The 25,489-nt window shown below is 35.6% G+C and overlaps 3 protein-coding genes across 6 annotated transcripts in view; 2 read left to right on the top strand and 1 right to left on the bottom strand.

The window, feature by feature from the left end:
* The window catches only part of LRRC39 (leucine rich repeat containing 39), a 22,330-nt gene extending 15,866 nt beyond the window's left edge, over positions 1 to 6,464 (top strand). The window contains exons 7-10 of one of the 2 annotated variants that reach the window (XR_009053193.1): positions 1,127 to 1,272; positions 2,153 to 2,305; positions 3,048 to 3,122; positions 3,218 to 3,296. Coding sequence is in view for 1 of the 2 variants with exons in the window: in XM_057730920.1 (XP_057586903.1) it covers positions 1,127 to 1,272; positions 2,153 to 2,305; positions 3,218 to 3,354; positions 6,210 to 6,265 (492 nt within the window). In the remaining variant the exon portion in view is untranslated. Of the gene's footprint in view, positions 1 to 1,126; positions 1,273 to 2,152; positions 2,306 to 3,047; positions 3,123 to 3,217; positions 3,355 to 6,209 lie in introns of those variants that run through there. The other variant, XM_057730920.1, reaches the window with a different exon arrangement.
* Positions 6,381 to 25,460, bottom strand: TRMT13 (tRNA methyltransferase 13 homolog). 3 transcript variants are annotated; one of them, XM_057728335.1, is made up of 11 exons: positions 25,191 to 25,460; positions 21,579 to 21,625; positions 21,425 to 21,491; positions 17,120 to 17,182; positions 16,884 to 16,953; positions 16,644 to 16,750; positions 16,122 to 16,289; positions 14,356 to 14,428; positions 10,292 to 10,366; positions 6,991 to 7,423; positions 6,381 to 6,685 (listed from the first exon to the last, which is right to left on the bottom strand). In XM_057728335.1, the coding sequence occupies exons 1-11, from the start codon at positions 25,335 to 25,337 to the stop codon at positions 6,493 to 6,495; spliced, it is 1,443 nt and encodes a 480-aa protein (XP_057584318.1). In that variant the 5' UTR covers positions 25,338 to 25,460; the 3' UTR covers positions 6,381 to 6,492. The 3 variants fall into 3 exon arrangements, with proteins under 3 accessions (XP_057584318.1, XP_057585110.1, XP_057585845.1); XM_057729127.1 differs by lacking the exon at positions 6,381 to 6,685 and having other exon boundaries at positions 7,028 to 7,224; positions 25,191 to 25,417; XM_057729862.1 differs by lacking the exon at positions 6,381 to 6,685 and having other exon boundaries at positions 7,287 to 9,951; positions 25,191 to 25,417.
* Positions 25,428 to 25,489, top strand: part of SASS6 (SAS-6 centriolar assembly protein) — a 55,582-nt gene continuing 55,520 nt past the window's right edge. Inside the window, 1 exon segment of the mRNA XM_057726094.1 lies at positions 25,428 to 25,489. Within this exon segment, the coding sequence (XP_057582077.1) occupies positions 25,428 to 25,489 (62 nt within the window).

The raw sequence follows: 25,489 nt of genomic DNA, 5'->3' as shown, positions 1-25,489 counted from the left end.
TTTGTGCATTTTTTGAGGTGTTAGAGTTGTGGAATCAATCTGAATGTACCCTGAGATAGAAATAAAACACAGAACTTGCCTAGCTAAATGGAGAGTCTTTTGTAAAGGTTAATGAAATTCTTACATTTTGAAATTTTCACTACAGGGGAAAGAGAAATTTAGAAATTTTGAGGCTTTAGGCCCACAAAAACTTGAGTGCACATCATAGCTCTGTCCTGTCTAGTCACATGGCCTCTCTAAACCATTTTATCCATAAAGGGAAAAAGGTACTCACCTTGTAAAGTTGATGAGTTAACTAGAGCTATATGTATCAACATGAATACATATAAAGACTGATATTGAGAGAAAAAGGCATGTTAAAGAAAGATAAGTACAGTATCATCATCTTTAAATAAAGTTTAAAAACATATAAAAAGATAATTTTGTTTATGAAAGATATATGTAATAGTAATATATAGAGAGAAATATATAGAAAACATATGTTTATGTATAGTAATAAAAACATTTAAAAATGCATGGGAATAATAGATACCAAATTCAGGATAGAGTTATCTTTAAAGAGGAAGAAGGGAGAAGTACATGAAGGGCAAATATCAATATATTTGCTTTCTTAAGCTGAGCATACTCCTGTGGTTATATAGTCTTAATATATTTTTTACTGATGTTTTCACTTAAAAAATAGAATTACCAAACAGTAAATTCTGACTGAGATAACATATGTAAAGCATCAGGCACAAAGAAGGGGGTGTAACAAAGGTAATTATGATACCAAAGTTTGGGTTTTCCCAAGAACATCTCAACTACTAGATAAAAGGGAAACATATGTTTACTCCCAGAAAGAATAAAAAAGCTTCTGCCAGGGAAGGTTCTATAAACCCTGGAGCTTGGTTATTTTGGAAGATAAGTTTTCTTTGAAGAGATGAACTTTCTATGAGGGAGTTTTTCATTTATATGGAGGTTATTTAGATTTATTGTTATCTCAAATTTGTTGTGAACTGCTATGCCTAAATAAAGCGCAAGCATATGTAAACACTCCTTGATGTGATATACCTCTTTTACCAATGTGAGGGTTCTACTAGTTTACACTGCGGACAGTTATTCTGAAAAACCTTGCCTTCCTCTTCAGCTCAGCAGTTTGCTAAAGCTTACTCACCTTGATCTGAGTATGAACCAGTTTACTACAATCCCTCCTGCTGTGTTGAACATGCCTGCCCTTGAGTGGCTTGACATGGGAAGCAACAGACTTGAACAACTTCCTGATACTATAGAAAGGTAAAATAAATAACTTTTTTTGCTGCCAAGAGATGTGTTGAAGCCACCTGTGATAAATAAGAAAGAACAAAGGGGACCCCAAGCATAATCAATCACAATAGATCCATTTAGCTTTAAATAATTTATGCTGCTTTTTAACAGAATATTTTCATGTACTCCAAATTTAAAAGAAAGGTTTTGAGGAATTCCCTGGTGGTAGTGGTTAGGACTCAGTGCTTCCACTGCAGGGGGTCGGGTTTGATCCCTGGGAGGGAACTAAAATCCCAAGCCAAAAAAGAAAGGGGGGGGGGGTGGTGTTTGGGAGAGAAGAACTGGCTATCTGACTTCAACAAGTTGACAAGAATACGCCACAACAATAACTGCATTGCTTAGTGCATGCCAGGCACTTCTGTGCACTTTAAAAACGTATTGAGGAGACTAATGTCGAGATGTTGGCGAATTGCTTAGGATCACAGTTAGTAAGCGTGCCAGCTAGGATTTGAACCCAGGCACCCTGGTCCCAGAGTCCATGCTGTTAACCATTACACATACTTGCCTTGCCCTAAATGGGCATATTAATAATTTCTGAGTTTCCTCTTAAGACTCTAATTCAGATTAGATAACATTTTAGCAGTTCTTCTGCAAGAAATCCTATGAGAATAGCGAAGAATTCTAGAATACATTGATTTAATTTCTACCACTACATGATGAGAGCTATACTGTAGATAAACTCCCCTAATACAGTTTCCCTAAAATCAGGTAATATGAAGTCAGTATACAATAGGTATACTGGTTAAAGGAGATGTTATACAAGATGACATTTAAAAACTTTTTGGGTTGATAAGAACCAGGGTTTTCATATTATATGTGACTAAATCACAGAAACTTCTTAATTCTTCAGAATGCAAAGTCTACATACATTATGGCTGCAACGGAATGAAATAACATGCTTGCCAGAAACAATCAGCAATATGAAAAATCTGGGTACCCTTGTTCTCAGCAACAATAAACTGCAAGATATTCCAGTGTGTATGGAAGAGATGACCAATCTAAGGTAAAAGCTGTAGACACAAAACTGACATGTTCCTTTCTGGCTGCAGAACAAAGTAGTATAAAGAAACTGTTATTAATCAATTTGAGTTCTCATTCACATAAATGAATAAAAATCTTTTCCAACTTTGAAATTCTATAACTTATAGATAGGATTCATATAATACTGGTCTAAATTACTCAAGAAAGAATCCTTGAAACTAAAGCAGTGCTGGGATTTATTACCTTTAAGGAATGCCCTGTGTTGGTGACAGTTTCCTGAAAATCATCTTTATACTTGCTAACCAACTTTATTCATGGTGTAAAAACCAAAACCATAAGAACAGTGATTACTTTCCTTCTAAATAAGTATAAATGGACACAGGCAATTATGTTGAGTAAATGTAACTTTTTACTAAGTTAATTACTAACAGAACTCCCTCAATATATTCCAAAACTTAATTTCCTGACAGTGAGCGTAAGCTGTGAGAATTCACACCAAATCTCACAACTTTCATAACGAAATCATTCACTTATTTAGCAACTACTGAGCCATGTACTGGATGGTGAAGATACAATGATAAATAAGACATGCTTTATAAAATATGCAGAAAATTTAAGTTCATAGCATTAATTGTACATTTGAGATGCATTAGGATTGCTCTTGGAAGTTAAATTGTACCACATTAAACATATGCTATGGACTAATAGTTGCTTTTACAAGCTTGGAAAATAAGTTGTCTAAAGCTAATATTTTTTTCTTCTAGGAAAGAAACTTAAAGATTCTTGGGATATATCACATCTCACCAAGATGTTCAGTTATTGAAACCAGTTAAAAAAGAGTAATTTAGTATATTATCATTTGATCTTTCTCCAGGTAAATAAATGTACACTTCTATGGCACCTATAAAAATACTGTTTTTTGGTGAACTGCTAGGTTTGTCAACTTCCGAGACAACCCACTGAAACTGGAAGTTACACTTCCTCCCAGTGAAAACGCAGATGAGGAAGATGAACGGGAATTATTCGGCCTTCAGTTTATGCACACATACATACAGGAGTCACGAAGAGCAGGTATGAGATTTGTGCATAACACAGGTTAAAAATTTTTTAGTAGAAGAATACATATACATCTATATATTAATTCCTTTATAGACTTTTCATTCCATCTTACCTTTTCTGTCAAATTGTGGTCTGTCAATATTGTCGAAGTTAAAAAAAAGTGAAATTCAAATCTGTTCACAATGTTGATAAAGGCTTGGAGAGAAGTGTTGTAAAGATAATGAAAGTCTTTCAAGTAGAGTCAGGAATATATTCCTTTGGTCAGGCACTTGAAGCGTGACCAAGTGAATGAAGATGTAATTCTTAAAGCTTCACTACCTCATTCTGTAAGTTTGTCACATCAATTTACTCATGAACACTACCTTCCCTGCCATTTCCTTTTTTTCTACAATAATCCACAAATAGTGAAAAAAATGTTTTGACTAGGAATGGAAAACATTTTGCTACTGTGCCTAGGGACGAAAAATATCAAGAGAACATAGATTTTAACCAATAGCTAAAATGTGAGTTTTCGATATGTAGATTTCAATCGTTTTATCTCTAATAATTTAGAATTAAAACCTTTTTTGTTGTTTCTTTAACTAAGGAATGACTTTAACTTAACCCAAGATTAGGGGAAGAGGACAAAGAGCATAACTCTCTGTTAATAAAAAATTATAAACAATAGTACAGTAATAGAAAACACGGTTTTATAATTTACTAAAATGTGAAGAATTTTTGAGTTAAAATGTAGAATTTAGTTACATCTTCAAATAGTTACTTTGAAGAACAAGTATAATCTGAGCAGATGTGAGTATTTTCAGCTGAAGAAAATATTTTTACCAACATCCAACAGAGGTCATTAGATCTGTTCTAGCAGAAACAATAACATGGAGGATCGATTGGAAGAAGATATGTACAAAAGTTGTAATAGTTTGGGGCCTAGGTTTGGATAGCAAACTATAAATATATAAAAGACAAGTAGGAGACAGAACTGATGGCTGAATGAAGATGAGAACAGAGAGGAGTCCAGGATGAATGTTTCTGGTTAGAGCAACTGGATGAATGGTGATGCTGAGATGGGGAAATGAAGCATAGAAGCTAGTTTGGTGGTAGAAGTGGAACATAAGCTTCAGTTTTAACAGTAAATTTGACATACCTGTGGGACATGCAGGAAGAGGTAGTTGTGTAGATCAATCTAAAGTTCAAGGAGTTTGCTGAACCTGCAGATTCTGCAGGTCAAGAAATAGCTATATGCATATCCTATGTATTCACTGTCTCATGTTATCTTAAAGCAAATAAGCAAGGTTGGGGAAAACAATAATTCTGACCTACAGCTGGCATGTTCAAGGACAACCTTATCTCCCCATAGAGGACTTGGTATCATTGTCAGAAACATACCTTAAGCTAAATGGGCCACAGGACTCTATCATTATAATTCTTGTGTGTATACATGTTTTATGAAATATAACAGAGATAATGCCTGTTGTAGAATAGCTTTTATTTCTGGGCATAAACTGTGGAATGAAACAAAACAGACTGTATGACACAAATTAGCATTGCCTAACTCAGTAAAATCAGTTTAATTATTGAACGACGTATTATTATCTTCATTTATGTTCTCTAGATTTGTGGGCATGAGTAGCTAATTTAAACAAACTACCTTATTTTAATAACTGTCAGAACTTATGACAAGAGAAAAAAGTTACAACTTAAACAGAGCTAATAAAACAAAGTCTCCCTATTATGTCATTAAAAATAATTTTATGAATTAGTACCATTAAAATGGTTAACATGTATTGAGTACTTATCCTGAACTTAGAACCGTTCTAAGCACTGTAATGTGCTATTTAACGCTGATAATAACCTTGTGAGGTGTGACCGTTATCATCTTCATCACCCCCATTTTAAGAGGGGGACTGAGGCCCAGAGAGATCAAGGAGTAGGGCTGGGATTTGAACCTACGCAGTCTCATAAGATATATAAGATTAAACTGAAGTAGAAAGGTCAGAAACTAAAAAATGGGCTAGACTTCTAATTTATAATTAATGTAATCACAGACCTACAAATAATAGTTACCTAAGAATACCATTATAATATCTAAAATGAGTAATTCTGGATCTTTGTCTTGGCAAATGTACGATTAAGACAATTTTTACAAATAAGGCAGAAATAAACAAAGGATAAAATGAGGAAAAGACTAACAGTCCTACCATATGTTTGGTTTAATGTTTGCTTGTGCATAGAAACTGCTTATGAGCCAAATGAGGCCCCAAAGTGAGGTTTTTCATATCATTATCTAATTTCTACTTTATTCCAAATTATTTTCCTGAACAGGAGAGAATATACTTATCTTTGTTCTTTTCTATGTAAAAATGACCTGTTAAAAGATATGATACCTAATTAACTTCAGAAGTTATTTGCATATTTCAACTTAATTTGTGAATTAGGCTTTTAAGTATCTTTTTTGGAAGTTCTAACTAGATAATTATTCAATTAAGAAATGAAGCGAAATAGTTTTCTTCCTTAAAAATATCTCTTTAGTTTTGGTATCTGTCATGGACAAATTCTGACAATATATAAACACAGGTATGGCTCTTGAAATCTGAAGGTGAATTCATTAATTGATTATTAATATCTCTGAATCTGTTTGCATTAGAAACAAATAATCATAATTAATTATCCTTTCCAGATCTGCCTGGGCAAAAAATCCATACATAAGCCAATTTCTCAGATCGGTCCTTGTTATAAACTGACAATTGATTATTACATCTTGAACTTGAAAAATAAAAAGTATTAAATAAAACCAAGGGAAAATAAGTTTCCAAAATTAATGAAATAGAAAGTTAATGTGCTAGTTATATGCTGACATGTTATGTGTGTTTCAGGTAACCAAGTCAACTGCTCGACTACTTTACCAAACTCTATAAATGTTGATGGATAATAGTAATTCAAGATGCCCTGCTGAAGACGATTACTTTGGGAATTTGGTGAATTCTCTAATGTTTGGACTTCTAAGTAAAAAACAAAGCCATTACCAAAGTTCAATGAGGCCACAACATTTTTTAAAGTTCATATTATCTGCTATTTAAATTATATTTTCATGAATATAAAAATACAATTAAAAAATATTTTTGGTGGAAGACAGATGTTCAAAATTTCTTTTCCATTTTAAGCAGTTGTTTCTGGTGAAGAATGATTTGGTAAAGCAGTTAATAATACATTTTCCAAAGACACCAGAGGGTCTGTATAATACTGTAAAGCAGGACTGAATCCTTTCTGCTGTAAATAGTTGATTCGGCCTTGGTCAATCAGCAATTTACAAAGATGCCCTATTTTCTTCTTTTCTTCAACAGTAAGAAACCTAAATTGAATAAACACACACAACACGTTAAAATGCTGTAAAACCTTATAAAAATTATTTTAGTTACTTCTATTTATTGATAAGCTGCTAAATAACCCACAATATATAGGTGCTATGTCTCATGCTTCCAAGATATGTTTTATTAATGCCACAAAAAAAGTGTGTGTATTTTAACTTTTTCTAAAATTAGATGGTAAAATATATTTTCATGAATGAACTTTTGGTAATATTCATCTAAAAATAAAGTACAGCAATAATAAAGTATTTCTGCCCTAGTGCTGTGCATTTTCAAAGTAGTCACTTACCTAGGCAAACTCTCAGTGCTGTCATCTGTGATTTTGTATCCTCCGTCATCATGCTCTTCATTGCCATCATTCTGTTTATCTTTTCTTTTTGTGGAAATATCTGAAGCTTCCAAAGATGTTTTTCGCATCCCACAAGTCGCCCAACTACTCATTCGCTGAAAATAGTGGAATTCCACTGCTCCAAGGCCTAGAGCCCTGAAGTATTCTTTGCCCACATAATGTCTCCAATCACACCTGTGGTGACAACAGAGTGCAATAACAATGCCAGCCACAGGGGTCCACTTCTCTGGGGTATTTTTTTCATTTCCTTCCTTGGCCAAAGTGTTAATTTCTTTTTCTGTTTTATCATTCTTTACGCGTTTGGCTAAAGGTTCTTCATTCCTTTCCTCACAACTGGCAGCATAGGTTTCAACCAAACATCGTAATGCAAGATCTGCAAACACAATTATGTGGCCCCCCAAACCACATCATCTTTAAAAATAAGTATTTTTTACATTTATTAGGCAGTATGGTTTTTAAAAGCCCAACGACAAAAACCTACTTAGCTTTATACTTGTACTAATTTTCATGAATTATCAACTTTGTTCATTTTTGCTCTTTTCTCATTATTGTATCATTTTCTCTAATGATTTATTCTGCATAAAGTCAACTTCCCCCAAAACCGGTGTGAAGCTTAAGATCTAAAATTTGCAAAACGTTTAGTCCAGCTACTCAAATTTGCTCTCATTTCTCCTACCCTCGTTGAGGAAATGACTTGTGTGGAAAAAATTTATGTCTCTACGCTTACATTCCAGGGAAGTTTTGAGCTTAAAGAACCCAAAGAAAGAAAGAGGAAAGGTATTAGCTAATCAGCATCTGCTAAAGTTGATGTCAGGTGTCAGTCTTGAAACGTCAGATGTTCACAGCAAAGAGTGAAGAGCTAAGAAAAGTGGGGTAAGAAGGTGGAACGTAGGCCTCACTGAATAGCCTTACTATAGTTACACACTCATTCAGCAAATAGTTCCTGAATGTCTTTCATGTGCAAGGCTTTGCGGCTATATGATGAATAATAAACACAAACTGAAACACTAAATGAACTCTATATTAAAATGAAAAATTTATAGTACACTTAAAAACTAAACAAATGGATTTTAGATGATTATGACAACTACCCACTGACAACTGCAATATTGTTGACTACTGGAAAAACTACAAATATATGCTGTAAAATCCACATTTTCTGTCGATGAGACTGTCACACTTTGCTTGTTCAATCAAAAATATATGTATTTTTAAACTTTATTATCCCAAGATGTCACAAGTGAATAGTAAATGATCTGATAATTCACTAGTATATATGATACAATATATGAATTTAAGTCAACAAACATTATCGGGAACCTATTATTTGAAGAAGGTGATAACTGATCTTTTATTTTAAAAACTATTATTTTCCGACAAAATATATTCAGCCACTGTTTTACTTATATTGGACTTAAGTAATGATTTTCAGAAATGGGAATAGTCAGAAAAATCATTAAAAGAATGAAGATATTTTAGAATCAGAAGTAGCTTTAGCTACTTCTCAACCCCTCCTTTATAGAGAACTTGAGGGATAAAGCCATGTACCTAGAAAGGGACAAGGAAACACAGCAAATTGGTGGCCAAGATTATTTATTCATTCAAAGATTTACTGAGTTCCTGTTATATACCAAGCATCATGCTAGCATACTCCCTATGCTCAAAAAACAAACAAAAGAACACAAAAACCCCAGAGCATACTGGGAGAATGAGATATATAAACAGACAATTAATATACAATGAACTCAAGATACGCAGAGGCAATTATGATAAACGCTAAGGATAAACACTATCTTATTTAGGAAGGTTCCCTGAAAGTGGCAACAACTGAGCTGAAGAAGGAGTAGAAATTGATCAGTTTAGAAACAGACATAGTATAGTATATGCCAAGGGTTAGAACTTGTAGACCAATAAATATAGAGGCAGGAAGTAGCAAAGAGAGGAAGGCAAAGGCCAGATTAAGACGAGGATGTCATGTTAAAGAGCTTAGACTTTATGGTGTAGGTGATTGGGAGCTACTGAATAGTTTTAAGAAGGGGAAAGACACTTTAGGTGTGTGGCACATGGGTCTGAATATTAATATTTAAAGGACAAGCAGTGGATGGACACCATGAGATATGGAGAAAGAATGGCACAGATGTAGGGGAAGAACCAGGAAAGAATGTCACAAAAGAGAAGAAAACAGAATTTCAAGAAGGATAAGCAACAACAGCAGAGATTTTTCATGAAGGTGATAATATAGTGATGAAGGGAGAATTCAGTCAGAGTGAATCAAGGGGGGAAAAAGTGTGTGGAACAATGAGAAACGGCCAGTGTAGACTGTATTTCTAAGAAACCTGGATTAGATGGCTGGGAGTAAAGAGTACTTCTGTTTCCTCCCCAGGATAGAATTGGCTTACTTCAGAAGGCTTTTATGAGAGTTAAATGAGACAAGGTACATGTAAATCATCTAAAAACTATAAAGGACAACACAAATATATAACACTTAAAGTCATTTCCAACCAACTTGAATAAACTCTTAGGGAGGCTCCTAGTTCCCCATACAGGTAAATATGAAATTAGCAGGAGCCAGAAGAAGACGTAACAATAGTTAACATTTATTGAGCATGGATATGTGCCAGACACTTTATATGTAAACTAGCAAATTATATATTGTTATCCTCATTTTACAGATGAGATAATGAAAGCTCAGAAAGGTTAAGTGATATGCCAAGATTATACAACAAAGTTGCACCTTGTACTATCTGATTTCAAAGCCCATGTTCTTTCTACTTTATCATGCTACATCTGATGGATCCAAGTGCTAAGACAACACATCTTCACATTTCCTTTTTCCCCTAGAATCCTGATACATAATCATCTTCTAGTGGGAGAGGTTTCAGAGTCCTTCCCAAGCAATTCCTTTAAAAAAAAAAAACAGTAGCTTCTGGGATAGAATCATACAGTTTCTGTAAATGATTTATTTCCATTTTGGTTGCAGTATATCCCAAAGAACTTTAAGTTCCCATATGACACAGTATTTATACATAAAGCTCTTAATTTATCCTGCAAAATGGCCAAAATAAGCAGATAAACAGAAAAGCTCTAAATCTGATACAATAATACAGGGCCAATGCTACTATGAAGATTAATGAGTTGCAAACAAGGGATAAAAACTACTGAAAAGAGACTCAAATATTTGGGACCATGTTAAGCTAAAACTTAATATGTTCATCTTAACATTATTAGTATGTTTACATACCTGTTGCCACACCACACAGATGCTTTCCAATCCCTATCACAGGTAGTTTTTCTTTGCTTAGCAAAGGAATCTTGTCTGAAATAAAAAGAAATGAGAACTAAGTTAGCTCTCTTGTGAATTAAGGCATTAAGTGGCCTCCCAAAGAAAGAGCTAATTAGAATCTTTGAATTTTAGGGCTGAAAGAAACACAAACAAAAAATTCTCACTTTATAGCTTAAGAATAAGGGGCTCAAAGATGTAGTGATAAGTAACACAGATGGCTACTGACATAGTCAGAATTAGAGTTAAAAAATTTTTTGTCTTCCTTTTCTTCCCACCTCACCCCAGCTGGCCCTTTCACTCCCGAGTTAAAGTTTCTTGACTTTTAGGCCAATGCTATTTCTTCTATACTAACTCAGGACTTTACCCTGTAGAAGCCTTATTTTGCTAAATACTATTACCCATTGGTAAAAGGACTCAAAAGTTTCCCTACTAGATTTATTTTACATAATTAATTTGTATGATAAATACATGAATAATACAACTAACATTTTATATTAAAGAATACTATACTCAATATTATCATCAAACTAAAAATATACCTTTTCTTATATCTTGATGATCGAGAATAAGATTTTATTTTAGCTTTTCACACTGTTCTGAATAAAAGAAAATATTCATAATGTAGTATAGAAGTAAAAAAAAAAGACATCTACAAGGTAATGCAGTAAAATGTAGTATATCACAGTTATGCCTTCCATTACCCCTCCCTATTCATTTTCTTTTTTCTAAGATTCTGAGATGAAAAGTATGTTTCCCCCTACAAATCCAACTACAGCACCCAGCACAGTTAATTGTCCAATGGAGGTCCTTAGTTAATATTTCAAATTTTCTGTTGCTTGCTCTCAGATGCTATCATATGCTAGGAGAAGAAACTGGTACCAAGTGGAATAGTTTGCCTGTGTACGGTGGTTCAAGAAACTTATCCTCAATCAGGGTGAAGAGAAAGGTTGTCTAAGAAAGCCCTTATGGAAATGGGGGCATCAGGGACCTTGCAAATAGACCTGAGGTAGTTATTTATATTAACAGAGTATGCTGGCAGAAAGTCTATTTAAGAAGTAGTCAGATCCTCACCTCATAGCCACTTGGTGACTACCTCTTTAACAACTGGTGGAAAACTGCAGATTAATTCTCTGAAGCAAGTAAAACAGGAGGTCAATGGGGTGAAGGATAATAGGAAGTTGAAAGCTGAAGTGTAGTAAAATAGCAGGGTTAAGTGAGCATGCACATGGATTAAACTTTTATTCACCACTGGGTCCCAGAATGTTGATAACCAGACCTTTACCCTGTAGGCAGGTGATCAAGAGAGTCTTCTCTGGGGAACATGACCAGCCCAAGAGGAAAGATCACGTCCTAGATAGGTCACTCCAAACTGGAGCTCAGAGTCAGCAACTCCACCTGAAGACTCAGAGCTCTCAGTCCCTCAATTCTCACCATGAACACACCATCAAAAAGCACAGATGTTTGAGCAGAGCCTCTAAGTTGAAACAGACTGACCAAAACAAATGGAGAAGAGCAACTTAGTGAAAACAGAATATGAAGGGAGGACACTTCTAAAAAAAATCATTAACATCCTCACAAAGATATTGCAATTACAAAAAAAGAACAGGTTACAATAACAAAGATAAATTCAAGAAAAAAAACTTAGAAATTAAAACTATGCTATAAGAAATTAAGTTGAAGAAATTTGAGGACGTATAGAAAAAAAAGACAAAAGATATAGAACAGAGAAGTAAAGTCAAGAAAAATAGAGAACCATTCCAGGAGGTCTAAGAACTAAATCATAAAAGTTTCTCCATTAAGGGAGAAAAGAAAAAATGGAGCAGAGAAAATTATGAAAGAAACAATGTAAAGAAATTTCCCAGAAAGTTGAGAATACTGGAATCTCTAAATCAGGATTTCTCATCCTTGCCATTATTAACTTTTGGCTCCAATAATTCTTTGTTGTGGGGAGCTATACTGTACCATATAGGATATTTAGCAGGCCTCTTGTTTAGCAGGCTCCCTGACTGGTATCCATTAGATCCTAGCAGCATGTCTACTCTTATGACAATGAAAAATGTCTCAGACATTGCCAACGTACCCTGAGAGCCAAAACTGCCTCTATTTGAGAACCACTGCTATAAACAAAAGAGTCCAATAAGTGCCCAGCACAGCACATAAAAATATAACTACATCAAGACACATCACTGTTAGAATTTAAAACACTGAGGACAAAGAAAAGAGCCTATATGTTTCTAGAAAGAAAAAAAGCAGATGACATACAAGGGATCAGGACTCAGAATGGCACTGAACTTCTGAACAACAGTAGTGGAATAATAGTTTCAAAATTCTTAGAAACAGAAACACCCAGCCAAATCAAGTGTAAGGATAAAGTAAAAGATCCTTTCAGACAATGCAAGGTCTCAAATTTATCTCTAATGCAACTGTTTCTCAGGAAACTATAAGAGGAGGTGCTTTGCCCAAAGAGAGTAAATCAATAGAGGAAGATGTGGGATAAGATGTGGAAAAATAAATCCCAACCCAGAAGAGTGAAGGGAATCCTCAGGATGAGAATGAAGAGAGTTTTAAGGTTGACAATTGTGCTCTAGGAACAGAGGGCACCCAGTCTAGATTGGAATATGTCTGAAGGATTCAGGAGAATTTTTAAGGAAGATAGAAACTAACAGAATACTTGATAAATGTATTAAAACAAACACAATTTTTTTTTTTTTTTTTTTTGGTGGGATCTTCCTGGAGCAGGGATCAATCCCGTGTCCTCTGCATTGGCAGGCGGATTCTTAACCACTGCGCCACCTAGGAAGCGCCAACAAACACAATTTTTAAAGTTATACCTTTTTTTAAATTGAAGTATAGTTGATTTACAATGTTGTGTTAATTTCTGCTGAACAGCAAAGTGATTCAGTTATACATACATATATTCTTTTTCATATTCTTTTCCATTATGGTTTATCAGGAAATACTGAATATAGTTCCCTGTGCTATACAATTGGACTTTCAATAAACAAATTTTATTTACTATGTGGGCCAGCTGTGGGTTGCATCACGGGGCTGAATTAAAATTAGCAGAAGAGGTTGCTGGCATAGCTTTGTATTATTTTCATTTTAAACAGTATGAAAAACTATTAAAAGGTACAGAAAGGGCATTAAAGAGTAGGATTGATTGGGGTGTATGTGTGTGTGTTTGTGTGTGTGAAATATGAGTTCCATAGGGATGGGTTATTTTCCTTGGTACAATTTAAAATTGTAGGAAGTATCTTTTACACATTAGCTACGCAGAGAACTATCTCATTTCCTTAATAGTTTAGGTAAAGTTATGTTAACTATAGGCAGAAGGCTAATGTATGGTATGAACAGACTCAGTAATTAATTTAAACAGGACAAAAAAGCAACACGAAGGGAACTTCCTAGGTGGCGCAGTAGTTAAGAATCTGCTTGCCAATGCAGGGGACATGGGTTCGATTCCTGCTCTGGGAGGATCCCACATGCCGCAGAGCAACTAAGCCCATGCACCACAACTACTGAGCCTGTGCTCTAGAGCCCACGAGCCACAACTAATGAGACCACACTCCGCAACTATTGAAGCCCGTGCACCTAGAGCCCGTGCTCCACAACAAGAGAAGCCACCACGATGAGGAGCCCGCGCACCACAATGAAGAGCAGCCCCTTCTTGCCACAACTAGAGAAAGCCCGTGTGCAGCACTGAAGACCCAACACAGCCAATAAATAAATAAATAAATTTTAAAAAAAGAAAAAAGCACCATAAGGACATATTCCCAAAACTTTTAAACTATTCCCTAGTATGACACTTAATTCCTACTTGATACTGAAAAACAATTTCTTAAAGTTTCTACCCTAATTCCATTCATATTTATCTAAATGTTAGATAAAACTTTCTATATTAACAATGGATTAATCTCTGTTTTCCCTGAAGTACTGTTCTGCATGACTGGATTTCTAAGCAACACTCAGAGTTTGACACTTCTATGATTTATGGAAGAGCAACTGTAAGTTATGCAACTTACTCAAACACAAGTGTTGAATATCAATTTGAAGTCTCTCAAACACCGAATTTTTCTTTCTGTGTTTGCCATCTACCTGCACAAACAGAACATTATTGTAACAATGGCTTTTGAGTAAAAAAAAAAAAAGCATTATGAAAATAAAAAGATTTCTATTTGTTTTCAAAACTCAGAGCAAATAATTTTCCACCTTAGCTTTTAGTATTTAAAAAATAGAATTTTAATTAAAAAATTTAAGACGGTATATTCCGTGATGAAAACTCCAAAATAACAATATTGTACATTTTCATAAGACTTGAACATTTTATAAATTATTATGTACATATTATTTCCTTTAACTCTAAAAAGTCCCAATTCGCTGATGAAGAAATTAAGGTTCATAGATAATATAAAGATCTAGTTCAGCAGCAAACTCATTCAAAACTGAATTCATTATTTCTCCCTCCAAACTACTCTTTCCCTTTCTCCTTCTATTTTCCCTATCTGAGGGAAGAACACCACTTAGTCACTTAAGGCACAAAAGGTCACTAGAAGTAACTGCTCTCTCATACTTAATGGATAACAAGTCATCAAGTCTTGTGGCTTCCAACATCATAACATTTCTCACTCTTTCCCTCCTCTCTATCTCACTGCAACATCCTTAGCTCTGGCCCATTTCCCACCTGGATTACTGGATAATAATTATCTTATTACTAATCTCCCTAATTCATTTCACACTCTTCTGATACAGCTTTAATGGTACTGCTAGGATGAACTTTTAAAACCCTTTTCTATTTACTTCACCAATTCTTATATATTCTTTCAATCTCCTATCAGCTGCCACCTCCTCCAGAAAACCTTCAGTGACCCACACTAGACTGAGGCTGGTGTTCTATCTTCATACTTCCACAGCATCTGGTACTCATCAGTATCATAAGACACTTAGCATACTGAGCCAAAATACTTATGTCTGTCTCATTAGATGTAAGCTTCTTGAAGACAAGAATTAAATCTTGTTTCCACTGTGTCCCCGGCATGTAGCAGGATAAAGTCAAATTCCTTCCTTAGCATAAAATATGAGCCCTTCCAGAGTCTAGCCTGCCTCTCCCATCTCACCATTGCTGAACTCTACTTCACACCATATACTTCCATCACATAGAAATGTTTCCAAGGTTCCCTGTCACTTCAGGCATTTGGTTACACTCTTCTTGCTTCCTAGAATGCTTCTCAAACCCTGTAACTAGCAGATATCCACTTTTTAAGATATAACTCAAACATCACCTTTTCTACGTAGCCATTCACGATCCCTTCCCTGCAGTAAAACTTGTCCCTCCCTCCTCTGAACCCACACTGCACTCTGTGCAGCCTTTTTTCTTATTTTAACTTTTCTATAATCATTTATCTATTTGTCTCTTCTTTCCAAATATAAGTAACAGTACTTGTGGTATGCTCAATAAATGTTTACTGAACGAATAGTTAGTAAGTTTCAGAAGTAAGTTTAGGTTGGGACTCAAAACTCTTAACTCCTAGCTTGAGCCTGGCTCTTTTCACATAATTTCTTGTCTCTGTAAATATCTTAAGAACTCAGATCAATGGACTATCAAATTTTAGATTAAAAAATTTACCTTCAGTTTAAATCATCAATATAATTAGAATAAAAAGCTGTAATCAAATAAAAACACAAACGTTTTTCTTTAAGAAGCATGTTTCTGAGGATCACTTTTTTTTTTTCAAACAAGAAAAGTACACACACAGTTTGGTTACCAATATACTACAATGGTTTCCCTTACCTTGAATCTTGTGGTCACCTTTTCTACTAGGATGAAGTGAACTTTTTCAGCATCTTTTAAGGCAATATCAACCCAATGAGATAATTTTCCCTTTCCTGCTCCAAACTCAACAAAGCATCTTCTTGGACCAAGTAACTTTAATTTTTCAATGTTACCTAAAATAGAAGCCTGCAAACTTCACGAGATTATTTTATAAACTAGATCAAAAACATTTGGCTCAAATGGGAAAATAGCAAGATTATTTATTTCTACATAGGGCAGCATGTTCACATTGATAATTTTTGTTTGGCTTTAAAGTTTTTCTCTTGCTTTTAAATACTTAACATGTAGTACTCAGAACCATATCCATTCCAAGGCTTTTTTATATGTTTATACACATTTTTTGAAATGGAGATTCTGTACCCTGAAAAATAATCTAAACAAAATCTCATTAATAACTATATTTAGAAACAATAGAATGTTAGCTTTTGACAAATGAACAAAATGGCCATTTTTAGCAGAGTTACTATGGCTTAAACATACCTGCTGTTTCAGATGTTTGGTTGCAGAATCACCATTTTTAGGATCATTAAGGGCATCATGCAATGCTGGATGGGACATAATCTGATTTTTAAGTGTAGAGTTCAAACCTGTGCCAAATAGAAGCACAAAAGCTTAAACAACCAAACATGAAACTGAAGGGCTCTAAACAATGGTAGTAATATCTCTTAAACCACCTGATTATTCTAAAAAAATTTAACTTGCAAATTTAGGCAGACTTACCTTCACTTGCTTTTCTCAATTTCTTAATTAAATTTTCCAACTGCTCTTCAGAGAGAGAAGAAATTGGAACCTATATACAAAAGTAGAGTGTGAGCTGGTCTGGGAACTAATAACATTGATTCTATAAGAAAACGCATTCTAAATCAAAATAGTTAATTTATTCCAAAAGTTAGAACACAGCTTATTTACAGTGTGGAGATGCTCATAAGTACTTTGTAAAATTAAAAAGTACTTACTAAGTGTTCAGGTATTTCTGTTTCATCTTTTAAGCCTGCATTAATATCTTGAATAAAGAAGTCCTTAACAAAAACAAAACCATAAAAATACTGTTATTAATGTGAAGAGTTCACAAAAATAAAGCTGAAAAACGGATTCATCCCTTCTTCCAATACTCTGTACCTGCCATCCTCTCTTTCTCCCACCCAGGTATTCATTAAATAATTACTGAGTGACTACTGTGGTCTTTAACTTGCTTTAGGTGCTGAGGATTCACCACAGTGGAGGCCAGAACAGACAAAAATCTCTACATTCATCGATCTTACATTCTAGCGAGGTGGCTACTTGAATAAACACTTATAGTCTAAATAAATTGATTAGTAATTTCTATTAAAGTTTTTACCTGTCTCCAGCAGACTGAGGACTATGTCAGTTTTGCTAATGGTTAAAGCAAAAACAAAGACCCAGCTACAAAATGGTTGTTTATCAGATAGATAGCAGGACCAAAAACAGAGATAAGAAAAAACATTATAATGGTTTTGGTCTGATTTCTTCTATTTTAAAATACTAATTAAAATAGAAAACGGAAATATCCTATGATACTATGTTGTTTAATTTAATGTAGTGAGGTATTTCTAGTTCATTTTCAGAGAGAGAGACTCCAGGTATGCATCTAGATCAGCACTGTCCAACAGCACTTTCTGCAATAACGAAAATGTTCTATATCTATCCTGGCCAACATGGTAGCTACTAGCCTTGAAATATGGCTAGTGTGACTGAGGAACTGGATTTTCAATTTTGTTTAATTTTAATTCTCTCAAATTTAAATAGTTACACATGGCTAGTGGCTACCATATTAGACTATGTAGATACAGATGAATGAAATAGTACAATTTTTACAAATTCTGTTTTGAAATAAAAATAACTCCTGGGACATTACGCATAGTAATGGACTTTAGTTACACAGATAGCAGAAAGGTAACGTGTGGATTGTGTACTGATACTTTTACCTATATGTGTAACAATGAAAACTAGTGATTAAGTGGAACAGGTGAAGAAAGCAGGTATTAGAATGTTTTGTTGGATGACTGGAAAAACTATAATAGAAAATTAGCTACAACTATTAGTAAAGCAAAAGAGTGATAAGATATTACCCAGGTTTCATGTTATTCATAGTGTTTAGATAAATGCTATTCTGCATTTCTTTCCTCTATCTTGTTATCCCACTACTTTTCTCCCTTTCCTTTCCACTGTGTCCCAGCATGCAATGGAATCTGTGCAGAGGTATTCCTTTTTTTTTTTTTTTGTTGCCACACCACATGGCTTGTGGGATCTTAGTTCCCTGACCAGGGAGTGAACCTGATCCCTTGGCAGTGAAGGCTCAGAGTCCCAAGCACTGGACTGCCAGGAAATTCACAGGGGTATTCCATTTTTAATAAATTCATTTCTAATAAATTCATTTAATAAACTCAAACTGCTCCCAGAACATGTATTCAATCTGCCTGCTTTAACTAAAGCCTGACACTTAGGTAAGGAAGATAACCTCCATACATCCTTGAAAGTAAAGGCAACATTCTTTTTACCAAGGGGCTAACTGGGGTAGTCATCACTTTTCTTCTACACATCTTAATGTAAAAATATTTTCTTTTAAAACTTATGCCATCTGGCCCACTGGTTTTCTTTCCTTTTTTCCTTTTTAAAGAATTATTAGTGCAACTTTATTTTTTTTTATAAATTTATTTATTTATTGGCTGCATTGGGTCTTCGTTGCTACACACTGGCTTTCTCTAGTGGCGAGTGAGGGTTACTCTTCATTGTGGTGCATAGGCTCCTCAATGTGGTGGCTTCTCTTGTTGCAGAGCATGGGCTCTAGGCACACAGGCTTCAGTAGTTGTGGCACATGGGCTCAATAGTTGTGGCTTATTGGCCCTAGAGCACAGGCTCAATAGTTGTGGCACATGGGCTTAGCTGCTCCGCAGCATGTGGTATCTTCCTGGGGCAGGGATTGAACCTGTGTGCCCTGCATTGGCAGGAGGATTCTTAACCACTGCGCCACCAGGGAAGTCCTGGGAACAAGGAGAATTGATGCAGACAAGAAGCTCATGTTGCTTGCTGTGCAGAAAGTAATAAAGCCCTTTGTCTCTGAACCAGGAGTCTCACTTCTTCTACCAGTATCCACAAACCTGTGGTAGGCTGACTTGTTAGCTTGAAAATAAGATTAAATTTCTTTTTCTTTTTTTTTTTAAATTTTTTTTTTTTTAAAATATTTATTTGGCTGTGTTGGGCCTCAGTTGAGGAACACTGGACCTTCGCTGGGGCACGTGGGCTTCTCTCCAGTTGTGGAGCACAGGCTCTAGAGCGTGCAAGCTTAGTTACCTCACGGCATGTGTAATCTTAGTTCTCCAATCAGGGATCGAACCCATGACCCCTGCATTGGAAGCACGGAGTTTAGACCACTGATCTGCCAAGGAAGTCCCTCCCATTTTAAAACATATTCCTTCTGTCCTACCTTCTTCTCTGACTGCTAGTCTCTCAAGTTCCATTCATAGACTAGTTTCTCAAATGAACAGTCTACACTTAAGATTTCTACTGCCTTGTCTTCCATTTACTCATATATCATTTCAGTCTGATTTCTGCCCACTCCACTCTATTAAATATGCATTTTGCTAAACTCTTTGATCTTTAACAACTGCCACACTACCAACCCAATGGATTTTTCTGTATCTACCTTACATGATTTCTCTGTGATGCTCGACACAGTTGATCACTTGTTTCTTTTTGCAATTCTCCTTCCTCTGCTTCTCATATACCATGCTTCTCTGTTTCTCTTTCCTACCTCTCCAGCCATCCCTTGTCAATATTTTTCAATGGTTCCTACTAGCAGCTCACCCTTTTATGTCAGTGTCACCTAGAGCTCTGTCCTTGGTCTCATGCTCTAATTCCTGCCTACCTCTCATCTTCTCTTCAGCTCTCCCCTTGTATTTTATACTTGTCATGTGAAATGCCCAGTCCCAGACAAAGCTATTTACTCTCTCACTTCTAGGCCCTTACCCATGTTTTCTTCCTTGCCTGGTTAACTATCCTTTGATCTTTAGGTCTCACTTTGGACATTCCTTCAGAGAAGTTTCCCTGACTCATTCCCTATCTCTCTAACCCCCTATGTTCTCCCCCAAAAGGGTTAGGTTCTCCTCCTTTATTCTTCCATAGCACTCTGTACTTCATCTATTTTAACACATGTAATATTGCATTTTTCATTCATTTCACTAGATTGTAATGTTCTTCTAAGCAGAGTGCTTGGTACAATGACTGGCATAAGTGGTCAATTAATATCTACTGAATAAACAAGTCCCCCCCACTTGCCCCCGGCTCTAACTAATCTCTTACCCTGGGTAACTTAAAAATCCAAAGCTTCACCTATGATCTGTATATATTTGACTTCTAAATCTTGATTGCTTGCTCAACCTCTCTACTGAGTTTCGGACTCACATGTCCAACTCCAATTCCAATGTCACCAAGTTTTATTGATTCTGTTACCTCAATAATTCTTGCATTTATCTATATTCTTTCCATCCTCTTTAATTCAGTCTCTTATCATGTCCTACCTGGATTGCAGCAACAGCCCCCTAACTAGTCCTTCTGATTGCAAGCCATCCTCCCACATTGCTCTAAAAGAAAGTTTTCTAAGTGATAAATCTGACCACATCATTCCCTCGCATGCAGTCTTTCAGTGGTTCCCCATATCTTTCAGAATCAGTACAAGTTCCTTGAAAACCTCCAGTGGTTTCTTAATTTCTGCCTTTGCACATATAGTTCTTTCCACCAAGAAAGTCTCTTCTTTCTTTTCTTTGCCAAATCAGGACTTAGCTCAAGTGTTATTTCCTCTGGGAAAACTTTCTTGATCCCTTGGATTTAATTTTAATGCAAGTATGTACTCTTATCACATGTGTACTTACTTCTTTAATTGCACTTATTAAATAATACCCATTATTTACAAGTTACTTACCAGTCTCGAATAATGATCCCTGAAGGCTGGGATCATATTTTATTAAAATAAATTTAGTAAGCACTAAGCAAATATGTTTGAATACTTAAACTGTGGAATGACTCTCTGAATACCACTCTTCTTGCATAAAAGTCTATTATCTGAACTAGGAGTCTAAGTGGATTCACAGTCTGATGTCCTATATACACTCAAATATACTTGCCATATTTAAGCCTCCTCAGGCAAGGGCCTTGTTAAAAATTCACATTTGTAATCTACTCAGTATATATAAACATTACATACCACACATTTCTCCATTCAATTTTACTGATCAAACACTTACAGGTTTTGGCTTCTCTCTTGAGTTACATTTTTTCAAATGCTTTGCTAGTTGATCTTCATATACTGTGCTAAATTTAAAGAGAAAATTATTTAAAATAAGACAGTGATAATCACTATTTCTAGCACAGAAAAACCCTCCTCTGACCCATACTTACTGTTTTGGATCTAAAGGACACAGGATTCTTTTCCGAGCATTTTCTTCCTAATTGAAAAAAAAAAGATATATTTATTTGAATATCAAATTCATTGCTTACAGACACTAGATACAACTTCAGTGTAATCATAAGCTTATCCCATCCCAAAACAAGGTAAAGGAAACCTTAGAAGGATATTAACAAAACACTGGCAAAATCAAAATTTCAGTGTAATGTGATATCACTTCATACCTGTCAGAATGGCTATCATCAAAAAGAATACAAGTAACAAATGTTGACAAGCCTGTGGAGAAAAGGGAACCCTCCTACACTGTTGGTGGGAATGTAAATGTATCAAAAAAAGAAACAGAGACACAGATACAGAGAACAAACTAGTGGTTACCAGTGGGGAGAGGGGAAGGGGGAGGGGCAATATGGGGTAGAGGATTAAGAGGTACAAACTTCTATGTATAAAATAAGCCGCAAAGATATACTGTACCACACAGGAAATATAACCAATATTTTATAATCACTATAAATGGAGTATAACCTTTAGAAATTGTGAATCACTGTATTGTACACCTGTAACTTACATAACACTGTATATCAACTATACTTCAATTAAAAAAAAACACCTTCGGTGTAGCTGGTTTATGTATATATGAACAAATACTGCTTTGGACAACAAGGGTCTACAGCTTCAAACAGGTTATAGAGAAGGCCTGCATATGGAATTTTGAATCTATGATAGCACTGACTATAATATACACTATTATTTTAGGCACCACTAAGAAAGACAAATGTTGCCAATCTAAATTATGACATGTCATTGATTTTAAGAAGCATTCTGATTTCAGAGATGTTAAAATGTGGGGAAAAAAAAGTATCTCAGAAACAACGAAAGACAGATCTTCCTCAACTTATGATGGAATTACATCTTGATAAACCCATCGTGTAAGCTGACAACATCCTAAGTCAATAATGCATTTAATACATTTAATACAACCTACCCAACATCATAGCATAGCCTATTCTATCTTAAATGTGATCAGAACACTCACATTAGACTACAGCTGGGCAAAATCATCTAACAGCCTATTTCATAATAGTGTTGAACATCTCATGCAATTTATTGAATACTGTACTGAAAGTGAAAAATGGATAGTTGTATGGGTACAGAATGGTAATAAGCATATTAGTTGTTTACCCTTGTGACAGCGTGGCTGACTTGAAGCCCTGGCTCCCTGCCACTGCCTAGCAGTACATATTACTAGCCCTGGAAAAGATGAAAACTCAAAATTCAAAGTACGCTCTCTACTGAATGTCTATAGCTTTTGCAACATCATAAAGCCAAAAAATCGTAAGTTGTACCATTCATTGTAAGTTGGGGACTGTCTATATGGTATTTTAACCATTTGGTATGTGGCCATACTCCACTGGCTTTGCAACTTTTTAGTATAGAAGAGTTACATCCTGTTCGTTTCCAAGTTACAAGGATTCAACTACATATACTCGGAAAAAATAAAGTAATTAATAGTGCTGGCAAGTCTACCCAACATTGATATGAATGTGTATATAACAGGATAGTGTAACAGTTAAAACCAAAGCCCAGTCAGACTACCTAGGTACGATTCCCAATTCTATCTATCAACTCCTAACTATCACTCCTAACTATGATCTGAGGTAGTCCTACTACCTCATCTCAAAGATGAGAATAATATATCTTACCTCCTAAGGGTTGTAAAAATTAAGTGAGGTAGTTTTAGGTTAAAAAAAAAAGTGCTTAGCACAGTGCTGTTCATCTAGTAAATGCTAAGTGTTCACTATTAGTATTAATTCCTTTTTCGGTTTATTTTAGTTCTGATCTGCCTCCCAGAGTATTCATGAAACTACACTGACTTTCACGAATCCAAGAGATTTTTCAATATCTTTTGAAAATACAGTACATTATTCTTCCCTATTTGCTGACTTTAAAGTCTAACCTCCATGAAAGAGAAGACTCTATGTTAACCTCCCAAAGCCTAATGATAGAGTAGGGGAAAAAAACACTTTTCAAATTTATTATTTGGGTCTACAAACAGGGCTTCTCAACCTTGGCACTACTGATATTTCAGGTTGGATAATTCTCTTCTGTCCTGTCCATTGTAGGATGTTTAGCAGCCTGGCCTCTATCCACTAGATGCAAGAAACACTCTTCGGTTGTGACAACCAAAATATCTTCAAACATTCTCTGGGGGGTCTAAATCACCCCCATTTAAGAACCACTGGGTAAAAATGAGCACAAATGATCACAGCCATATACGACACTTAAGGGAAGAAAAAGATGGAAACAATACACCCAATCATAACATAAATTACAGATTCAGTAGGATGCCCAAAATTGAATACCAAATCGTAGTCATGGAAAGGGTTTCCATTTGGTGTTTTGCAGTCTTTTTCAAGGGATTAATAACATGATGTCATTCCTCTCCAGGAATACAGATCACCCTGTAAGGATCTATTCATACTCTACTACTGTCACCGTCTGCAGTCACCTCTGGATGTCTGGTTAAAGTGAAGTGTAAGGTCTTAGAGTGAGAACAAAATCCTCCTCCTATCATAAAGTTCATTATTCAATCAGGGGAATTTTGCGGGTGCCCCCAAAACCAGTCAATACAACAGAAAGTGTACTTCAAAGAGTTCCTGTAAGTCACAGGTCACTTACATTCCAAAACAAGAATCAGCTTGTTTCAGTACACTTCACTCTAGGCAAATACCAGTCAAATCAAAATATGAACTAGAGCTATAGCTTTAAAGGACAGTAGCAGATGAAAGCGTTCTGGGGGCTGCTTATCTGTACTGGCTATTCCCTAGAAGGATAAACCATTTAACAAAGAAAAATAATGTAAATGATACTGGACATTCAGAAGGCATAAAATCAGATGCTTGTCTCTTTGGTTTAATCCTTCTAAAACCCATTAAACGCTCTTTTTCTATAAGAATTTTACTATTCCTGTTTTTAAAATTTTCTATCATACATATCCTAAAGAAATACACATACATAAAAATATGTTTGACAATACAATCATACGCATAACTGAAAAAAGTTGTACACTTTCTGTTCTCAATTTTAAAAGGAGAGTCAATTCTTACACTTTTAAAAACCTTTCCTTCTTCCTTTCAGCAAAGTAGTTATTAGTTGCTTTCAAAAGACTGTACATGTAAATAAGAATTTTAAAAAGTTTCTCTCAACCGCACTGACAAGAAGTGATTATCATTGACGAAACAATGAAAACACAACTAGTGAAAACTTCGGATGTTTCTTTGATCACTCTTCTTTCTAAACCACCATTTCCCATCAGGAAGGCGGAGAGTGAGCGGAGTGCAAGAAGCGGCAGTCTGCCGTAAAACTAAAATCTAGCATTACCATGAGTTGGTATCAAGATAAACAGGTCACTGGGGGCGCTTTACTTAGTACAAGAAAACACTGCACTTCACTACGGCTCATCATCTCTCCCTAAGGAGGCCAGGACTGCGTTTATCACAGGAAAAGCTGGAAAATCCAGGGGACTGAAGCAGAAATCTGTCAGAGAGGGGAGGTGCTGAACCAGAAAACTTATTTCCGACTCTCGAGAGGGTAAGGCGATACCAGACCTCCGCGGCTCCAGCGTGTTCACCACAGAACCTTTTTCCTGCAGCCACCACCATCCTGCAGAACCGCTTCTTCTTTTCCACATAGTAACCGCATCGCCCCGCTGCTGGAAAGCCAGTTCCGTGCGGCGTCGACGCAAAAGCCGCCATAACTCAGGGCTCACTTTGGGTGGCAAGCATTGATCGGGTGAAGAGAAGAAAAGTTGTCTTGTTCTTTCGGGTCTCCTTCCCTTAACAAATATGGCTGCCTCGCGTCCCGCCACGCAGGATAATGCCCGGAACTACTGCCCCAGCCTCCGTAA

This window comes from Hippopotamus amphibius, chromosome 1 (assembly GCF_030028045.1).
Source record: "Hippopotamus amphibius kiboko isolate mHipAmp2 chromosome 1, mHipAmp2.hap2, whole genome shotgun sequence".
In the NCBI taxonomy this organism is placed as follows: Eukaryota; Metazoa; Chordata; class Mammalia; order Artiodactyla; family Hippopotamidae; genus Hippopotamus; species Hippopotamus amphibius.
The sequence above is the reverse complement of the archived record's forward strand: the minus strand, read 5'-3'. Positions and strand labels throughout refer to the sequence as shown.